A 21,105-nucleotide genomic window follows, 5' to 3' on the forward strand; every position below is an offset into this window, starting at 1 on the left:
CAGTTTTGATGTCATCTTCGGGTTTGTCAGAGCCCCTAGTGCGCTCTTGCTGCCTGTAAAAATATTGATCCGCTCATTCCTTTGAGGCACCACTGGTGTACCTCAAGGAAGTATTTTGGATCCATTATTTTATGCAATTTATACTGCACAGTTCGTAAAGTCATTAACTTGTATCATTTATACGCAGACGACACGCAGATATATTTTGCTTTAACCCATCAGATTCAGCAGCAGAATATAACCTCAGTTATAATCTTCAAAAACTTTTTGAAATATCAAAGGAACATTTATTGAAAATCAATCCAAAAAAATCCATGGCTATATTTTTTTGTAATAATAGAATCAGAGAAAAATTGCAGACATTTTTGAACATTAGTATGGCTAATGTGATTTATTTCTCTCAGAACATCCGCCAGAAATATAGGTTCGATAACTGACAATAAACTCAAATTAACGGAGCACGTCACGTCAAAGTTGAGAATTGGCTATGATAATTTGAAAATGATCTACCCCCAGAGAAAATTTCTATGTGATTAAATTGTTCTCTCACACATGAATTTCTGTGATAGTATACAGGGCTTTTCATGATGAGCGTTAATTAGCCGTTTCTGGCAAACTATTCAACGGATCAACCTGAAAATTCCACAGTATGCATAAGTCAATATGACCTACATGCCTAAAATATTTTAGACGAACAGGCGTTGTCGCTTCTACTATAAAGTAGCGGCTTCTTTAATTTTTCAAATGGAACACCCCGTATATAATATCATATTATGATTCATTATCACTTCGTCAACAAATTCATATACTATTTCCCTATACCTATCTATTACCGTTTAGAAAATATAAATTAATTTCGATATTTTTTTTACCAAACATGAACTTTTATAAATGCTGATAATCTTGAACTCTCTTGCACTAAAACGATCAAATTTGAAATGGAGTGGAGTGATACTATGAGGATCTTCATTTCGAGTCATATTTTCATTTGCTTCATACAGGGTCTTCAAAAAATGCAGATACTTTGATCTCATGAATAAATGGGTGGAACTCAATTTTTTCAAATGGAACACCCTGTATAATTCAATATTTTGAGCTCTACATACAATTTTAGATTACCTTTGTTCAGATATTACTATTTCTATTTTGAACCGTTTTCAAGATAAACTGTTTCAAACGAAAATTGACATGGTTTCCTTGTTCATCACTCATTTTTGTAAAACAGATTTCGTTTGATGTTTCTCAATTAGTTACAGATAATACAATGAAAAGATAATCATCAAAATACTCCAAACCAATGCCATCTCTTCAAACAATAGTTTTATTAACGCTGAAACACGAACTAAAAATAATAAACCCGTAAATTAATGAGTTAATTTAATCGTCAGTGTATTTCAGAATATGTTCAAACACATCTCCACCTCTACTTAAACAAACATGTAATCTCTTCAAAAGATTTTCATGTGTAGCGCTTCTGATCAAATCTGGAGTGAAACTATTGAAAGCAGTTGTAACTCTCGATTTCATATCTTCCATTGTTGTTATCGGAGTAGAGTAAACCATATTTTTAATGAAACCCCACACAATTGCCATCTGGTGTTCTAGGAGGCCAACGAAAAGGTCCATTATTATCAATCCATCTGTCTTCGAAGATTTCGGTTGAAGCTTCGCTGACTGAATGAGAATTATGGGGTGGAGCACCATCCATTTGGTACCATACACGTTCTCTTCCTGGTCTATTATTTAAAATCATTTGAATTCCATTCCTCAGTAAATCTTCATATTTTGATGCATTCAAATTATCATCATAAAACTCGATATAAAAAATTGACTCATTCTTTATGGCACAAAATACATTGAATTGCCATCTTTCTTGAAAACCCCTTTGGCGGACAACATGGGGATTTTCTGGCGCCCAATAATGTCTATTGAAAACTCCATTTTTTGTGAACTTGGCCTCATCTGTCCATATGATATTGTCAAGGAAATGTTCATCCTCTTGAGTTTCGACAAGTAACCATTCAAAGAATTCCACTCTACGAGGTAAATCACTCTCTTTCAAATGTTGGACACAGTAGAACTTATAGGGATGCCATTTATGCTTATTAAGAATTCGACAAATTGTCACGTAGGGTATACCTATTTCTCTTTCAGCCTCGTGCAGAGAAGCATTTGGATATGCATAAAAGTATCCCAAAACTGTTATACCATTGTCATCATCATCCACTTTAGTCTTCTTACGAATGATTTTTGGACGGAAGGTTCCATTCAACCTACTGTTTTTTAGTAGTCGATTTATCACATTATTATTCGGCTTCGGAAGTTGTGGATATCTTTCATGAAATACTCGGCATGTTCTACTTGCAAGTCTATTGCATTCACCATAAATTATTAATAAATTCAAGAAATCTTCATTATTGTAACCTAATCTTGACATTATTCTATTATAATTGGTAGCTATCACAATCAGTCAAAACCACCTACGAAAGTCCGACATTAAATAATTGGTTTATTTATTTTTCCAAAGCACACTATTAAAAAATATTGATGTGTACTGTTGTATGTTAGAGACCAATACCTCAATGTATACAAATTGTAACTTTTTCTAAGGTAGGTACATACCAATTTCGAATTGACTTATCTGAGACAGTTAAAAAACTGGATCAAAAAGAAATATTACTAAGTATAAAAAAACTATTGAATATCCAAAATGAGTGATGAATTCAAAAAAACGAGCAAGAAAACCACGTCAGTTTCCGTTTGAAACAGTTTATCTCGAAAACGGTTCAAAATAGAAATAGTATTATATGAACAAAGTTAATCTAAAATTGGATGTAGACCTCAAAAATGTTGAAATATACAGGGTGTTCTATTTGAAAAAATTGAATTCCACTCATTTTTTCATGAGATCAAAATATCTGCATTTTTTGAAGACCTTGTATGAGGCAAATGAAAATATGACTCGGAGTAAAGATCCTTATAGTATCACTCCACTCCAATTCAAATTTAATCGTTTTAGTGCAAGAGAGTTCAAGATTATCAGCATTTATAAAAGTTCATGTTTGGTAAAAAAAAAATATCGAAATTAATTTATATCTTCTAAACGGTAATAGATAGGTATAGGGAAATAGTATATGAATTTGTTGATAAAGTGATAATGACTCATAATATGATATTATATACGGGGTGTTCCATTTGAAAAATCAAAGAAGCCGCTATTTTATACTAGAAGCGACAACGCCGCTTCGTCTGAAATATTTTAGGCGTGTAGTTCATATTGATTTATGCATACTGTGAAATTTTCAGGTTGATCCGTTAAATAGTTTGTCAGAAATGGCTAATTAACGCTCATCATGAAAAGCCCTGTATATGGGCCGTGTTTACATAATAGAGATTCCGGACGCATTCAGAAATTACAAAATTCTTGTTTGTGGTTGATATACGGTATAAGGCGAAGACGGAGAGTGTCGCGTAAACTGAAAGAAATAAACTGAATGTATAATCGAAGACTACTTCATACAACCTGTTTCTTCTATAAAATTTCAAAATACGAAAAACCTCCTTATTTTCATGAAAAAATCATCTTTAGAAGTCATGTTCATAGTGTCAATATTCGTATACCCTCCCATAAGAAAGAGATATTCAAACGTTCCTTCACATACTGCACGGCAAATCTTCTGACTAAATTCCGGATAACTGACTTCACAAAATCGATGGCGTCATTTAAAAGAATAATAAAAGAGAAGCTGTCAACATTAATATATTTAGTACTCAATTGTCAGTTTTCATAATATTCGAAATATAATAATCTTAGTCGATTACCATTTACTTAGATATATGCATTTTCCCTATAGGCTTTAACAGCACCTGATCTCGTATCAGAAAGCTGACAATAGACCAATTAATCTGTATATCACAATATATATGCATGTATGTATATATATATATATATATATATATATATATAGATAGAGATTTTATCGAGTGTGCATGATATAAATCAAAAATTAAACAATTTGTGGACACAACACTCAAGAAAGGGGGGCAAACCGCGGACACGTGTTTCTGGCTATTGGCCTCATCAGCGCGGTGCAGCCAAGTGTAAAGATGGGAAACACTTGTTTGCCGAAATCAGGAAACAACACAAACGCACGGAGTCAACAACAGGAGCCAACCGCACAAATGTGCGGTTGGCTCCTGTTGTTGACTCCGTGCGTTTGTGTTGTTTCCTGATTTCGGCAAACAAGTGTTTCCCATCTTTACACTTGGCTGCACCGCGCTGATGAGGCCAATAGCCAGAAACACGTGTCCGCGGTTTGCCCCCCTTTCTTGAGTGTTGTGTCCACAAATTGTTTAATTTTTGATTTATATCATGCACACTCGATAAAATCTCTATCTGTATTTATCCTGGACCCGGATGTCACGCAGGTAGCTATAGCTGCCTCCGTGGTCATGTTAGATGTAGCCTGGGAATTCTAGGTCTTCTAACTGGAACCACAAATGTGCGGTTGGCTCCTGTTGTTGACTCCGTGCGTTTGTGTTGTTTCCTGATTTCGGCAAACAAGTGTTTCCCATCTTTACACTTGGCTGCACCGCGCTGATGAGGCCAATAGCCAGAAACACGTGTCCGCGGTTTGCCCCCCTTTCTTGAGTGTTGTGTCCACAAATTGTTTAATTTTTGATTTATATCATGCACACTCGATAAAATCTCTATCTGTATTTATCCTGGACCCGGATGTCACGCAGGTAGCTATAGCTGCCTCCGTGGTCATGTTAGATGTAGCCTGGGAATTCTAGGTCTTCTAACTGGAACCACAAATGTGCGGTTGGCTCCTGTTGTTGACTCCGTGCGTTTGTGTTGTTTCCTGATTTCGGCAAACAAGTGTTTCCCATCTTTACACTTGGCTGCACCGCGCTGATGAGGCCAATAGCCAGAAACACGTGTCCGCGGTTTGCCCCCCTTTCTTGAGTGTTGTGTCCACAAATTGTTTAATTTTTGATTTATATCATGCACACTCGATAAAATCTCTATCTGTATTTATCCTGGACCCGGATGTCACGCAGGTAGCTATAGCTGCCTCCGTGGTCATGTTAGATGTAGCCTGGGAATTCTAGGTCTTCTAACTGGAACCACAAATGTGCGGTTGGCTCCTGTTGTTGACTCCGTGCGTTTGTGTTGTTTCCTGATTTCGGCAAACAAGTGTTTCCCATCTTTACACTTGGCTGCACCGCGCTGATGAGGCCAATAGCCAGAAACACGTGTCCGCGGTTTGCCCCCCTTTCTTGAGTGTTGTGTCCACAAATTGTTTAATTTTTGATTTATATATATATATATATATATATATATATATATATATATATATATATATATATATATATATATATATATATATATATGTATATATATATATATATATATATATATATATATATATATATATATATATATATATATATATATATATATATATTATCATACTGGTCATGTAATTATGAATTTGGATTAATAAAAGTCTTATTATTATTATTATTATATGAAAGTTTTGGAGGGTTGGATTGCCTTCCCTGTACAAGTTTCGAACAGGTGGAGTTTTATTCCGACTTTCGCTCAATAGATAGAGATTTTAGTAAAACTTTGTGCCACAATCGTGACAGCTGATTAACGGAAAACATATTTCAAACAGTTTTTTTTAAACAATGAAGGGCAATAGTAAGTAATAATGAAAATGAAAGAAAGGTAGAAGTAGTCTCTGTCACCAAAGCACAACTCTACGTGTGTTTCCCGATCGTTCTAGGTGTCGCATCGTTTTGAGAATATTCCTAATGGCCTCCGAAGACTTCCATCGGGGTATATAAGAGGTTTATTCTAGTTGAAAGTGCGGTACGAAGTGAGATAATAAGGCGATAGACATTTGAGTATTAGTCTGAAGTTCAATTGGAGTTTTTGCATCGTATTGACAGTGTAGTAGTGAAATAAAGTTGAGTTTAATTGTAGAGTATGATCAATTATGGTGAAACCCACGAGAAAACGTAATAATACTTACTGTGTGTATGGAATGACGTTGACTATCAGGGCTTTCACAGTGTCGTCTCCTTCCATTAAAGCTTTTTTGGTGCATCCATTACCAAATGCCGAATTTGCCGTACAAAAAAAACATTGAAGCAACTTTTCTGCCCATATTTCATATTCATATCCTGACGGTTGCTTCAAGTCGTCCAGCTTCCGAGACTCATATAGTGACAGATCATATATCTGCTCAATGATATCCGTCTGCATCAATGAAACGAGGAAGGTTGGACATTTGAGGATTTCAATTATGACTTCGACTATTTTTTTCTCTTCTGAACTATGGTATGGAAGAAACATAGCACCCTGAATCATGCGCAGGAGAAACTCCTTTGAGCCAAACTGTGGATGCGTTGGTTGGATTCTACGGCAGATAACAACCATTTGAGTTGTACGGACGATAAGAAGTCGTCTCACCTCCGAGATTTGAAATTTTATGTCAGTGCGCCTTCCCGTACCTGTTTTGAAAATATTGATTATTTATTTTTATCATGATATTTATCAATAAATTTGAGTAATCTTTTTTTTTTCACAATCATCAATCAATTATTTATTTCTCTCTATAGACAACCATAACATAGTATATAAAGAGAAATATATAAAGTAATTCAAATATACAGAATATAAATTCACAAAAAATTCCAGTGGGCGAAAAGTTACCGAAATAATAATAGTTATTCATTATACAAGGGAAAAAAGCATCAGATTTTTAGCTCGAGAGCTAAAATCTAATATTTTTCCCGTATATAATACAAATTTTTGAAGCTTCAACATCCTGAAGCTTCAACATCCTGAGGAAGATAGGTAACCTATTATAAATTCTAGCACCAACTCTATATTGATCTCTATATGAATTATTAGATCTAGAGGCTTAAAAGTGTAATTCTTCGTCATATAGTTATGCACCATATAATGCATAATGTAGATGCATGAATTTTTTGTGGAACCTCCCGAGCATAACAGCCAAACACATGAGGATTCTGCAGATGAAGATGATGCGGAAATAATTCACTTTCGTCTCGACTAAGTTTAGACAGGGTTGTCGTTCTACTACTTAACGGATAACAGACTCAATAGATTAACTCAACAGATCAACCTTCGTCATTGAAATTGTGAAAAAATATACTCACTATCTGTTTCCGGTTCAAATAATTGTGATAGATATTCATCTAGTGGATACTTTATAATGTTGCCATCTGGAGATACGGTGGATAGCATATCGCACTGATAGTTTGAATGACAGAAGCGATTATGTTTGCACGAGAATCGACATTCATCGTCGCTGAAATGGGGTTCATCGTCGCTGAAATGAGGTTCATCGTCGCTGGTATGGTATTCATCGTCGCTGATATATAATAATTCATCTTCCCTCTAGAAAATTACCAAATCGTTATACTCACAAACAATATTAACACCCTCTTCATGATATATTTACTAATATTCATAATAAACAAATTCAATATCTAAGCTAAAGTCAATTCCCGTCTCTTACAGCAAAGCAAAACATCCCGATGACAGTTTCTTGCATGGATTTAAAAAAGGATTATTGAACAAGATACTATCATAATTGTATGGGACATTTTTCATGTTCAATCTGGTAGTCAATTAAGTATTTTTTGAAGTTAGACATTGTCAGTTGACTTTTGTACTTTTTTGTTCATTCTGATCTTAATCCGTAACTGTTTTGCAGCATTAAAAGTTTTTAGATTCTTAAGTGAGCGGGTAGCTTATTCTAAGAAATCAGTGACAATCATAAAAATATTGTTGTTGACTACTAGCTGAATTTCATTCAAAACGCACCTGAAAGTTAAAACGGAAGTATTTAAGGTTGTAACGCTCGATCACGCTACGGTGTTGGGTTGTCACTGTGACAGCCCAAGAATTCGGCTCCAGCTGAGTGAAGACAGGATAGGGGAATATGCAAGTTAAATTTTAATTGTGGGCGCCAGGTAATTTAACCAAATCAACTTGAGTACATCTGTCACAAAAAATTTGCATAATGAACTGATTTATCGCAAATAAAAAAATGACAATGATCTGATTTATTATAAATACTTCACGAAAATATACTATTTGTCAGTATGTAAAATCATATAAATGAATAATATCTATGGACATACAATTTGCATTCAGAATTGAACTATGATTAAGTCACGATTAAATGTGGCAGAAATTAATATAGGTTCCAAGATAACCAGATAACGAGAAACCTTAAATAACACCAAAATCAAATGGCCGCTAGATTTGAATCCCGATTCAAAAATTTTCCTGAAAATAGACTTCAAAAATGCCTTCAAGATGATTGGAAGAAACATCATGCTTCGTAAGGTTTAAAGTTCGTTTTCAGGATTATATCCCTTCTCAAGTCAGTGTTATAAATCAGCATCCTATTTGAGTTTTGGTCAACATCTGATTCTGTCTGAGAGAGGTGTTCAACAAGGTGATCCCTTAGGACCTGCTCTTTTTTGTCTGACAATCAACGAACTCACTAAAAGCTTATCATCCGAATTTAATTGTTGGTATTTGGACGATGGCTCAATCGCTGGCGATGAAAACAGTGTTTTTAAGTATTTAGAAAAATTTCGAAAAATGCGAGTTGATTACTCTTTCAACTCCGAATAATATTTCCGAATTCATTTTGAAATTGGCTTCTGGCATGAGAATTTTGGAAAAGTCTAAATGGAGTCTTCTGGGTGCTCCTCTCTCTGAAGATTCACTTTCAGAACATCTTTGAGAAGAACGGGAATCACTAAAATTGCTGACCACCAGATTGAATGAACTTCCAAAACACGTTGCATTTTTTCTTTTGAAAAATTGTTTGGCGATTCCAAAACTCATGTACGCCCTCAGATGTTCCCCCACTTGGTCAAGTCAGTTAGAGCTTGACGAGTTTCATAATTTACTCCGCAACACGACGGATTTTGCTACAAACAATCATTTCAATAATGATTCATGGCTCCAAGTAACGCTTCCTGTAAACCTTGGCGGACTAGGGCTACGTTCGGCTTCTTCCGTAGCTTTACCAGCTTTTCTATCATCAGCCAATAGTGTTTCTGATATTATCGATTCCATCCTTCCTTCCATATTTATCAATATTAAGACGTTTTTTACACTGAAGGTGAATCACTTTGGCATGCCGCAACTAATATTGCTCCTCCAATAGATAAAAAGAAAATACAAAGTGCATGGGACCGACCTCTTCTGAACATTATAACTGATAAACTTCTGAAATCTACAAGTGTATACGATAAGGCTCGTCTGAAAGCAGCAATAATCAAGGAATCGGGTGCTTGGCTGAATGCTTTACCTGTTGCACCTCTTGGAACACTATTAAACGATGAATCTTTCAGAATAGCAGTAGGACTTAGGATGGGTTCATCTATTTGTGTGCCTCATAATTGTGTTTGCGGTAGTATAGTTGATGAGAAAGGTACACATGCTTTGAGTTGCAGGAGAAGTGCAGGGCGTACATCTCGACATCACCAAGTGAACGACATATTGAAACGAGCTATGTTGTCAGCGGATGTTCCTGCAATTCTGGAACCCTTAGGTATCAGTCGAGATGATGGTAAATGACCAGGTGGTATTTCACGACAGATTTTGGCCTCCGAAACGTTAAGATAAGTATTTCATTATTTCTTAACAATTTTTTTTGATAGGCAAAATTGTTAAATACAACAAGTTACTGATAAATAGAAGATTTTTATTTGTGAAAAATACTTATCGTGGTAAACTTATCGGGGTAAACTAAAAAATTTGCCCTTCTACAGATTGTGGAATTCTATTTCAACATGAATGAGAGGTAGGTCATTAAAGTACATTAGGAACAACGATGAGCCGAGAACAGAACTCTGAGGAACCCCACAAACCACTGATTGGTATTTGAAAGTCTCATTATCAACGATCGGACAAGTGAAAAACTAAAATTGGAACTTCCTATTTTATATACCATAGAAAGTTTTAATTCTTATTTTTCATGATGACCTCCTACCACGTAGTAACAGTTACATTCATCAGTCGATCTGACAAGTATAATGAAACCAACATCCGTCGCTTTTGCGAGGTCACAAAATATTGTTGCTACTGCCTCCCTCATTTATTTTGAGATATTCTCCCTAGTAGTAGGAATATAGTTGTGCTGTTAGGTTGAAATATACTCACAGGTATCATCCGCGTACGTAGATAACATTGTACCGTATACATGTCTACAAGTTGCAATTTTGGATTATTCGGAATTCCTAAAGCACGTCGCAGAGTGTCTGTCAGAATATGGATGATATTGCAGTCCATCAGATCGTTCACAAATGCGGTTACATTCTTGTGTACCATGAAGGTTTCGAGAATCGTTATCCAGCACATCATTTCTTGTTTGGAAGGATTATTGAATGATTCCAGAGTTTTGATCAGCAACTTGACACATGATCTTGATCGTTCGATATCACGTTCGAAAGGATGAACCATCATACTGCATATACACTCGATGTAGACTATGTAATCTCTTCCCAATTCTGCAACAGATTAATACTTGAACATGAGAAAAATTTAAAAGTACCATATAGAATATTTCTTCTAATTTCGAAATACTCGTTTTAGTCATTATTACCTTGACTAACTAATCATTGTATTGTCTTTAATTCTCAAAGATTTCATTGAAACATTTCTATTTGTTGTCACTGAAGAAAGAATTGAAAAAGCTTTTTCAAATATGAATATGTCAAAAAGTATTTATCATTCACACTATACATTTCATTTTTATCTTACAAAAAGTACAACGTTAGAAACTACGACATTTTAAGGGTTATGAAATCAACTTGATGAGGTATATTTAATGGAATAATCTTTTTTGATTTATCCAAAGCTTCCGACTCTATCTATTTGGAGATAATAAGTAAAATCATTTGTAAATTATATACTCTAGGATTCAGGGGAAATTTTCGTACATGGTGTATGTTCTACCCCAGTTTCAGAAAAATATCTGTGTATATGAAATCAGGCCCGAGTGTTATGATGCTGAACTTGGAGTTCCACAAAGTTTGATTTTGGGGCCAGCTTTCTTTATTTTTCATCAGTCACTTTCTCAGTCACGTTAAAACCAAAACTGAGGCCTTCAGCGCAATAATGGACTAAGCTCAAATTATTTAAATTCAGATAAATGGAAAATAAAAATGGTATTTTCATGAGAAAGATTCTATAAAAGCCAAAACCGTAACATATTTAATTTTCAGCACATTGTTTTCAAATATAGTGTAAAATTGAAGAGGGGATTATTTGATTTTTGAATTATGGCGATTTTTGATTTTGATGTGGGTTAGTCCATTTTTACATCGACTTTTTTCTTTTTTGTGTGGATGGTCCCTATAAAAATCATACGGATTTAAAGAGAAAAACAAAAATATTTGGTTTTAAATTTTATTAAACATCTTCATCGCTAGCGAAATCTAAAGGTACTTCATCAACATCGATTTGAGAATTGGTCTAAAGACTATTATAAAATGCATGGTGAATGGGTGGAACATAATCTAACAAATTCAACAGGTTTCCTTTTTTAGGACATTTATACAGTTTCCATTGGGATAAAGTAAATCTAAATTGTCGATCAGGTGGGTGTTTCGTTTTTTTACGTTGAGTTCACTAAAGAAAAATATTTTTAATGGCGTTTCAGAGGAAAATCCTAACCACTGAATTTTTAGCCACTGAACTTTGTAGTTATCAACATCAATTTTTCTATTTGTGGTATTCTTTTTCAATTTTTTTTGTCGTTTTTATCCATACAAATGATTTTAAATGGATTTTTATTGCTTGCCCCCAAAATAACGTTATTCCAGTGTTCTGGAATGAAAATATTTGAAAACAATTTCTTTTTTTTTTCACAAAACCGAAGTCTTGGTCGCATGGCAAATATGAATGCCCACTGACCAAAAATTTATGATCTATTTTTTTAACTGTGTAATCAGGACTAGAAACAAAACAGATAGCTTGATGTTTCGGTTTTGGCCACCACACTGATCGGAACACATAATTAGATGTTCTGTTGTAACAGATTGCTTTATAAACTTCAAAAGACAAGATCCTATTACTTGGGGTCCTCTAGAGGTCACTGACTCATCCCAAAGAAACATATAAACATCGTCGTTTCCCATATTGTGGATTCCGAAACTGTAATGTAGTATAGTTGAACATGTGTAATGTAGTATAGTTGAACAACCCTGTATAGGCAATACCATCAGTACAAACGGCGCGCGCACCGGGGAACATCTGTTTTTCGGACGTGTTCCTTTTTTGGCAGCCTATGTTTACTTGTTTTCTTACCTTTCCAAGAAAATACAGTTTGTGTTGTGAAAGTAAGAAACGTAGTTTCATTTAAACATCACATATTCTGGCGACGAGGATGGGATGTGCTATTTATTCTTACTTCATTGCTAATACATTTGCGAACAAAGTACAAAAACTTGTGCTAGTGAGGAAGGATGGCGGCTCCGAGAGGAATTCAACTGGAGTTCAATCCAGCTGTTAATGACTGGGTTGTGCATTGGAAAAGGTTGCAGCAGTACTTTATTGCGAATAATATTACTGACGACAATATTAAGCGTGCAATACTACTAAACGGCTTGCACCAGGATGCATACGGGTTGCTTCAAACTTTATGTGTACCAGATGAGCCAGAAACGTCCAGTTTGGTGATATTAACCGGTCATTTGGATAATTATTTCAAGAAACAAAATGTTGTTTTTGTGGAAAGATTCAGTTTTTATTCGGCATTCAAGCAGGAAACTGAAAGTGCCCAAGAATGGAGTGCACGGTTGAAAAAGCTATCCATGTATTGCGATTTTGGTGAATCGTTCGATACAAAGTTGTGTGACAAATTCATCACAGGTTATAATCCGGGCAAGGTGAGAAACAAGCTGTTCAGCGAAAAAAGTTCAGTAACTTTTTCAAATGCATTACAAGTGGCCTTGACAGAAGAAGCGGCCCAAGTGGGAATGCTTCAGTGTGATTCCGAAATCAAACGTGAACCTAATGAAATCGATGTTCATCGAATCGTTCAACGAAACGGAGGTCGCAAGGAGGCTTCCAGTAGTTCCAGTGTGGAAAAGGGGCATTCATCATTCGGTGGTAGAGCAGCTGGAGAAGTGTTTCGTGTTAAGGTGAAGTGTTTTCGCTGCGGAAAAGATCATTTAGCAAATGTTTGTCCGTATCGTGAGTATACTTGTAATACATGCTCAATTAAAGGTCATCTGAGTTCTGTTTGCAAGAAACAAAGAAATAAGCTACATTATCTGACTCAAATAGAGTCAATTTCACAGGCTGATGCGATGTTACAGTGTGAACAAAATGTTGGTTCACAAGTCTTGTGTCTTCGCCAGAAATCAGATGAGTCTATAATTATAGATATTTGTTTAAATAACGTTCCTTTGAAAATGGAATTAGATTCAGGTGCTGCAACATCGGTTTTGCCACTTTCGTTGTTTAAGAAATATTTTTCCACGGTCCAATTGTTTGGAACTAACATTGAACTCATAAATTTTTCGGGAGATAGGGTGCTACCTGAGGGGATCGCAAAATTTCAAGTAGATTATGGTTCAAAACGAAGGTTATTAGATTTTTGTGTGGTCGATTCGAAAGGCCCAGCACTTCTTGGCAGAAATTTTATAAGATCATTCAATATGGTGTTTCAGGAAGCGAAATATAGTATTCATAGTTTACACGGTAATACGTCATTTGAAGATTACTTTATGAACAAATTTCCAAAGGTGTTTTCTAGCAAGCTAGGTTGCTTCAATAAATTTCAGTTGCAGTTACGAGTCGATCCAAATGCTCAACCTAGGTTTTGTAAATTTCGACCTTTACCATTTGCAATGAAGAAGAAAGTTGATGAAGAGATTGATAGGCTTCTAAGTAATAAAATAATTTCTTCAGTGGAGTTTAGTCCGTGGGCAACACCTGTAGTACCGATCCTAAAAAAAGATAACACTGTTAGGTTATGTGGCGATTATAAAATAACAATAAATCCCCATTTGATAGTCGATAAATATCCATTGCCTCGAATGGATGATTTATTAGAAAAATTGAGTGGGGGAGAACAATTCTCTAAAATTGATTTAGCACATGCTTATCAACAGGTACCATTACATCCAGAATCGCGAAGCGAATTCTGACGACTATTTCAACTCACAGGGGTTTGTTTCATTACAATGTTCTGCAATTCGGTTTGGCCTGTGCGCCGGCGCAGTTTCAAAGGATGATGGAACAGTTATTCATGAATCTGGAAGGAGTAGGATGTTTTTTGGATGATATCATTATCACTGGCAAAAATAAAGAGAGTCACCTGAGTAATTTGGAAAAAGTATTCAATATTCTACAAGATTGTGGCTTGACAATAAAAAAAGAAAAATGTGAATTTTTTTCAGATAGTGTGTCATATCTGGGGCTGATTATTGATAAAAATGGTATTCACAAAGCCCCTGAAAAGTTGAGGGCGATTGAAAAAATGTCTGAGCCCAAAACGGTGTCACAACTTAAATCTTTTTTGGGGATGGTCACTTATTACAACAGATTTATACCGAGTATGCCTAATATTGTGAGTCCGTTGTACAATTTGTTGAAGAAGAATGCAGTATGGCATTGGACTGAAAGTTGCCAAGATGCATTTAAAAAAATCAAAATAGTTCTACTTTCCGATACATTTTTAGTGCATTTCAATGCAGCCCTCAAATCTACGTTAACCGTGGATAGTAGTGCCTACGGTTTGGGTGCGGTTCTGTCGCAGATTTGTGAGGACGGGGTGGAGCGCCCCGTGTGCTTTGCGTCTCGAACGTTGACGGATTCGGAGAAAAAATATTCACAGTTAGATAAGGAAGCTCTAGCAGTGGTATTCGGTGTCAAGCGTTTTTACCAATATTTATATGGTCGACATTTCATCTTGCGCAGTGACAACCGTCCATTAGTTAGTATTTTTGGCCCAAAAAAGGGAATACCAACTATAGCAGCCAATCGTTTACAACGTTATGCTTATATCCTAAGTGGGTTTGACTTCACGATTGAGTATGTCAATACCTCAGCTAACATTGCAGACTTCCTTTCCAGACTGCCGATTCTTGATGCTGACAGTGATTCAAAAAATTTTGATTTCGAAGAAGGCATAAGAGATTTTGAAAATTCTCAAATCAACTTGAATTATTTATCCAATGCGGAATATTTACCCATTGATGTTACTAGGATGCGAGAAGAAACCATGATGGATCCTGTATTATCGCAGGTGGTATCATACGTGAAAAATGGATGGCCTTCCAATTGTCTCGAGGAAGTAAAACCTTTTTATAAATTACGTTTCGAAATTGGCATTGAAGATGATGTTCTCCTTTGGGGGCACCGTGTTTTAGTTCCGTCTTCTTTACGTAAAACAATTTTGGCCGAACTGCATAGCGGACATTTTGGTATCGTGAAGACGAAATCACTTGCTCGATCTTACGTATGGTGGCCATCTCTCAGTAAAGATATTGAAGTGATGGTAAAAAAATGTCAAGAATGTCAGTCGGCACGCAGCACCCCCGAAAAAACGCCTTTGGTATCGTGGCCAATACCGGAGGTAATTTGGCAAAGAATTCATATAGACTTTCTAGGACCTTTGAAAAATTTATACTTTTTGGTTGTGACTGACGCCTATTCCAAATGGCTAGAAGTGTTTCCGATGTCGTCTATTACAAGCAAAGTGACCATTCAAAAATTGCGCGATCTTTTCTCAAGATTTGGAATACCCTCAATGTTAGTTTCAGATAATGGCCCTCAGCTAATTTCAGAAGAATTCAGTACATTCACCAAAGTAAATGGCATAAATCATGTAACCATACCACCTTATAATCCATCTTCAAACGGCGCGGCTGAAAACTCTGTTAAAACAGTTAAAGCTTTTTTATTGAAAGAATTGTCTGATAATCAGCTGGTGGACGTGAATCTGTCGTTATGTAAATTTCTATTGCAATATAGAAACACCCCGCATTGTTCTTCGGGGGAATCACCTGCTAAGTTGTTTTTGGGGCGATCGCTTCGAACCCGTTTTGACCTGCTCAGGCCAGCGGGAAGGAGCAGTGCTGGTGTGAAAGATGTTTCCTTAGTTAAAGATAATTTAGTTAAATCGCAGGTTGTAAATAAAAGTAATTATAAAGGGAAAAGAAAAAGCAACTTCAGAATAGGACAGATTGTGTACGTTAGGGACTATCGAGGGAAAACACCCGTGTGGTGTAAGGCTAAAATAGAAAAATTTATCGGCAAAAATGTTTGCATTGTGAAGGTTCCAAAAGATAATCTGAATTGGAAAAGACATTTTAATCAGATAAGATATTGTATTGACGACGAATTCACTTTGGATGATAAATATTTTGATTCGAATTCAAAATCGGAGGTCGCTCCTGAAACGATCGCATATGGTCCGAGTTCTTCGTCAATAAATAATCCTATCCCAAATATATTAGATCATAAGAATTTCGTTCACTCCGCCTATGAACGCCCTAAGCGTAATAGAAATGCGCCTGATAGGCTCTGTTACGACACATTTAAGGGTGGGAGTGTGTAATGTAGTATAGTTGAACATGTGTAATGTAGTATAGTTGAACAACCCTGTATAGGCAATACCATCAGTACAAACGGCGCGCGCACCGGGGAACATCTGTTTTTCGGACGTGTTCCTTTTTTGGCAGCCTATGTTTACTTGTTTTCTTACCTTTCCAAGAAAATACAGTTTGTGTTGTGAAAGTAAGAAACGTAGTTTCATTTAAACATCACAGAAACAATATGTCCATAGTTGTCGTTTATAATAACAAATGCCTGTTGACAGTAAAGGAGTAGGTAATGTTTTCATCATATCAAACGTAATCACTGTTACTTCAGGATTGTTTTCAGCAAATAGAGTGTCATTTTGAAGACCATTACGTGCACCAGTTGCCTTTCTTTGGTGCAATTCCAATTCTTGTTTCAGTTTTTGCCTATCAGCTTCGGTTTCCGCAGCTTTAATTTCAATAGCATATGCATCACATTTTCTGCAAGAATCTGATACAGGTGGATGGAAAGACAGATTAAATTCTTCGTTAAAATTTTTTCTGATGACAAAATTTGACACAGGAGTTGAAACTTTCTGAGTGTATAGTGAGTAGAGTTTGACGATGTTCAAATCAGGATCCAGATATTTACAATTTTTCGATTTGTGAAGAGCATAGTGGCTTTCATATTTTGGAAATAATTCGATAAAAGCCTTTATCTCAGCAATTTTATTTGGTGATGTCTTATTTGCAGCTGGAACCTTTCCTTTGAGGTCGCAAGGAGGGGTAGACTCCTGTCCTTTATGTTTGAGAACTCTATCGATCCTTCCAGCTGATACTTTCAAATTATTTTGAAAAAACTCCTTACACACCGTAACTCCCCTATCATCTATCCAACAATAAACACGGGTTTTCTGTCTTTTAGAATCATTAGGATTTGCAGTGTAAATGCGTTGCTTATTACATACTTATTACATACTTTTATGATAGTAAATAAATATGCTGTTTGCATATTGTAAGTTTCGAGGTTGTAGAATTCATTAAAAATTTGTAGTTGTCTTTCCTGAGATATTTTTGTGTGACATTTGTTATTACAGAAACAGGGACCTATTTTTGGTTGTTTTCGCGGTATATTTTCTCTCTTGTTGACACATTCTTCACCTTTCAAGTGCTTGCTTTTTCTAACAGTCCTTTTCCACGTTTCCTCTTTTTCCTCGCGTTTTTTTCCTTTTGTCTTAATAGTTTCACTTGCGCGGCTTGCAGTGGAGGCTCTATGTCTACTTTCGCTGAAAGATTGTATTCAGAACCAAAATCAGCAAATTCAGAAGGCTCTTCGTCACTATCGAACAAACCTAATATTAAAATTTTCAATTGATCAAAAAATTCAAATTCACATTTATACTCACGTTACAGTTCCTCTTCACCAGATTTATTCATTGTTCTCAATCACTAATTAGATATTAGACAAGAAATAAATAAAGTTTGACAGTAAACACGAATTTTCATAACCTCAACAAATCACATGTTTGATCGGTCACAAGTGCAAAAATGGATTAACCCGCTTTACTCCATTCTTGCTCCTCAAAATATTTAAAATTCTAAAATGCAATAATGGTTCACGTGCCGCCATCTAGTGAATATAAAATAAAGGTGGCTTAGTCCATTATTGCGCTGAAGGCCTCAACTATGAGATTATGTACAGAGATACATCAATAGCTGAAGAGGCTCGAACACCAGAAGATCTTCAAATGAAACTGAACACTTTGCCGATGTATTTATAACCTACGGTCATTATAATACAATTATTTTTGATGCGAACAAAACCGTTTCAATTCCGTCTTATGGAAATTTGTTTCTAGGGAGATGGATCATTCGTAATCTAAACTGGTACAAGTAAAATCTACTTGAAAATACATGTAAAAATATCTATCAAATTTTTATGATGTGCTACAACTCAACAGAAATCTAGACATATACTCTCTAATTGAAATGTGATATGCTTTCATCAATACAACATCAAAACTATTATTTGTCGCCATTTTCTTCAAGCTTCCAATTTTTATTCTAATTTCAAAGAGCATCTGGGCCCATAACCATTCTTCGTAATAAATTAGAACTCGTTTCTTAATTTTACATTATATTCACTTGCTGCATTTATCGCTAACCGGTATACAGCCACCGGTATACCGGTGGCTCTTAAATTGAAATCAATATGGGAATGATCAAAAAGTACTAATTTATTTATCTTATATATATATATATATATATATATATATATATATATATATATATATATATATATATATATATATATATATATATATATATATATACAGGGTCATGGAGAAATGTACGGTAACATAGATTAATAGGGTCTCTCACTCAAAAAATCAAAAATCAAACTCTGCTTGACTTTGCCAAGCTTTCGCTTCTAATGGGAAGCTTCTTCAGGGCAGTAAAAATGAGCGAAAAACAATAAACGACCGAAGTGAGTGACACTTCATTCAGTTTGAATTTACCGCGTAATAACTTTGATGTAAAATTTATCTGTGAACTCTTTGGAATCTATGGTTCTGTGAGTCACATGTCTCCATGTGATGAATATGTAGGTTATGTTAAAGAAAATATTGCAATTTAAACAATTTGTTAATAGGAACTGGTGAAGCAATAGCTTCAAATGTTGTTTGTGATTAATTAATGTTGAAGAATGTTTTGTTGGAAATGTAAAAACTGGTTTATGTAATAAAATCCTCACCTCTTTTCAGATCAACTCAATTTTGGTTATACTTTTACTGTTCCACAGAATATCTAAGGATAATTATAAAACACTATATATATATATATATATATATATATATATAATATATATATATATATATATATATATATATATATATATATATAAAGTGGATAATCTTAGCGACTGGAGAAATGTACGGTAAATATTTTAATAAAATAATTTTCAATACTGGCAGTAATACAAACTCCGATGTAATTAACAGAAATGTATGTAATGATAGTTCACCCAATACCTAACTTGGAAATTTATCTTCAAATGTCATAAAACTCTTTCATAATGAACAAAATAACAGAATATGCCAAAAAATATTAAAACTATAAAGAATTTGAACACTAAATTGAAAGATAAAACGGATACTACAAAAAAGTCAAATGTGATTTATAACATTCCTTGTAACAATTGTAACTTGAATTATATTGGAACAACATCTAGAATTCTTAATGATAGAGTAACTTCACATAAAAGTGATATGAAGCTTAATAAGAAATCATGTGCATTAGCAGAACACTCTATAGAAACAGGACATAAACCAAATTACTTCAATATTAAAGTTTTACATACAGAAAAAAATATTTCCAAACGCCTTTTTCTTGAAATGGTTGAAATTAATAAGTCTTCTGATTGTATGAATAAGAAAACTGACATTGATAATCTCAGCAGTATACACAGTAACTGGAACTACATCAAAAACATAATAATAATGAAAATTGTATCAATTAATAACTCTTTCTTTAACGTGATTTTTGGCTTTTCTTAGTAAGCGATAAAACAGTTCAGGTGTCTGCACCGACTAATATCTTAGTGGAGTCGGGTGTGGGTTTTATTATTATCAGACAGGAAAATGTATGAGAGGGCGCCAAGTGATTTACAACAAAATTAAACATACACCTCTCTCAAAGCTGAAATCACTAAATCCAATTGGCTTACTTGAAAAACTATAGGTTAGTTGAAATTAAAAATTAGGTGAATGGTATAAATAGGATTCTATAATAGCAGTAAATATATTATAATACAAATTATACAGAATTTAGAGGTAAAGGCAAACTCTCGAGAGAACGGTTCCAGAATATAGTCTATAAAAATAGTCTTTATCTTAGAATGCACCTACTTATTAGTAAAACTGAATGAAGCTAAACAAGTATATAAAAATTTATAAGTCTTCAAGGAAAGAAATACCTGGCTTGTTCACGCACAGCAAGTGTTTTTTTTATGTGCGTGCACGAGGCAAAAAAAAATTAAAAAACCCACTGGGTGGTACTTATCACTATGTCCTTAAGTGAATCGTAACGAGACGTTTCACGAAATAGGGTAAGACTTCATCAGTTCCCGTATCAGCTGTCTTATGTTGGATAAATAGTTCTTCCTAGTTCCAAAAAAATAGTATCTAACCTTTTCATTGGCTCGAAGACTACCACAAACTCTCCTATTTCTCGGAAGAATTGGCAATGCAAGTCGAACCGTATGATACCGTTTCGACTTGCATGTGCAAAAACCCGACGCAACCCTGAGACATTGAATATTAATATACCATGGACTTTTATCTTCTATTATTAAAGAGAATCCGGCGGTATCCAGAAAATACTATAGTGAAGAATCCGTTAATAACGATACGTAAATAGGCACTATTCATCCAATCTATTCGAAATCTACACATTCCCCCTATTCCGTCGACCGAAATATACGATACGGCTTTTTTCCGTAGCTAC

General features: G+C 35.0%; 1 protein-coding gene across 1 annotated transcript in view; it reads right to left on the minus strand.

Moving 5' to 3' along the window:
- Positions 1 to 5,460: 5,460 nt before the first annotated feature.
- LOC141486864 (uncharacterized) overlaps positions 5,461 to 21,105 on the minus strand; it is a 29,707-nt gene continuing 14,062 nt past the window's right edge. Inside the window, exons 3-5 of the mRNA XM_074185443.1 lie at positions 10,229 to 10,575; positions 7,198 to 7,438; positions 5,461 to 6,525 (exon numbers count right to left, since the gene is read on the minus strand). Of these exons, the coding sequence (XP_074041544.1) occupies positions 6,041 to 6,525; positions 7,198 to 7,438; positions 10,229 to 10,575 (1,073 nt within the window). The 3' untranslated portion in view covers positions 5,461 to 6,040. The remainder of the gene's footprint in view (positions 6,526 to 7,197; positions 7,439 to 10,228; positions 10,576 to 21,105) is intronic.

The sequence above is a fragment of the Leptinotarsa decemlineata genome, unplaced genomic scaffold (genome assembly GCF_025532065.1).
Source record: "Leptinotarsa decemlineata unplaced genomic scaffold, Ldec_3_MD MMD2_tig00026374_RagTag_RagTag, whole genome shotgun sequence".
Classification (NCBI taxonomy): domain Eukaryota; kingdom Metazoa; phylum Arthropoda; class Insecta; order Coleoptera; family Chrysomelidae; genus Leptinotarsa; species Leptinotarsa decemlineata.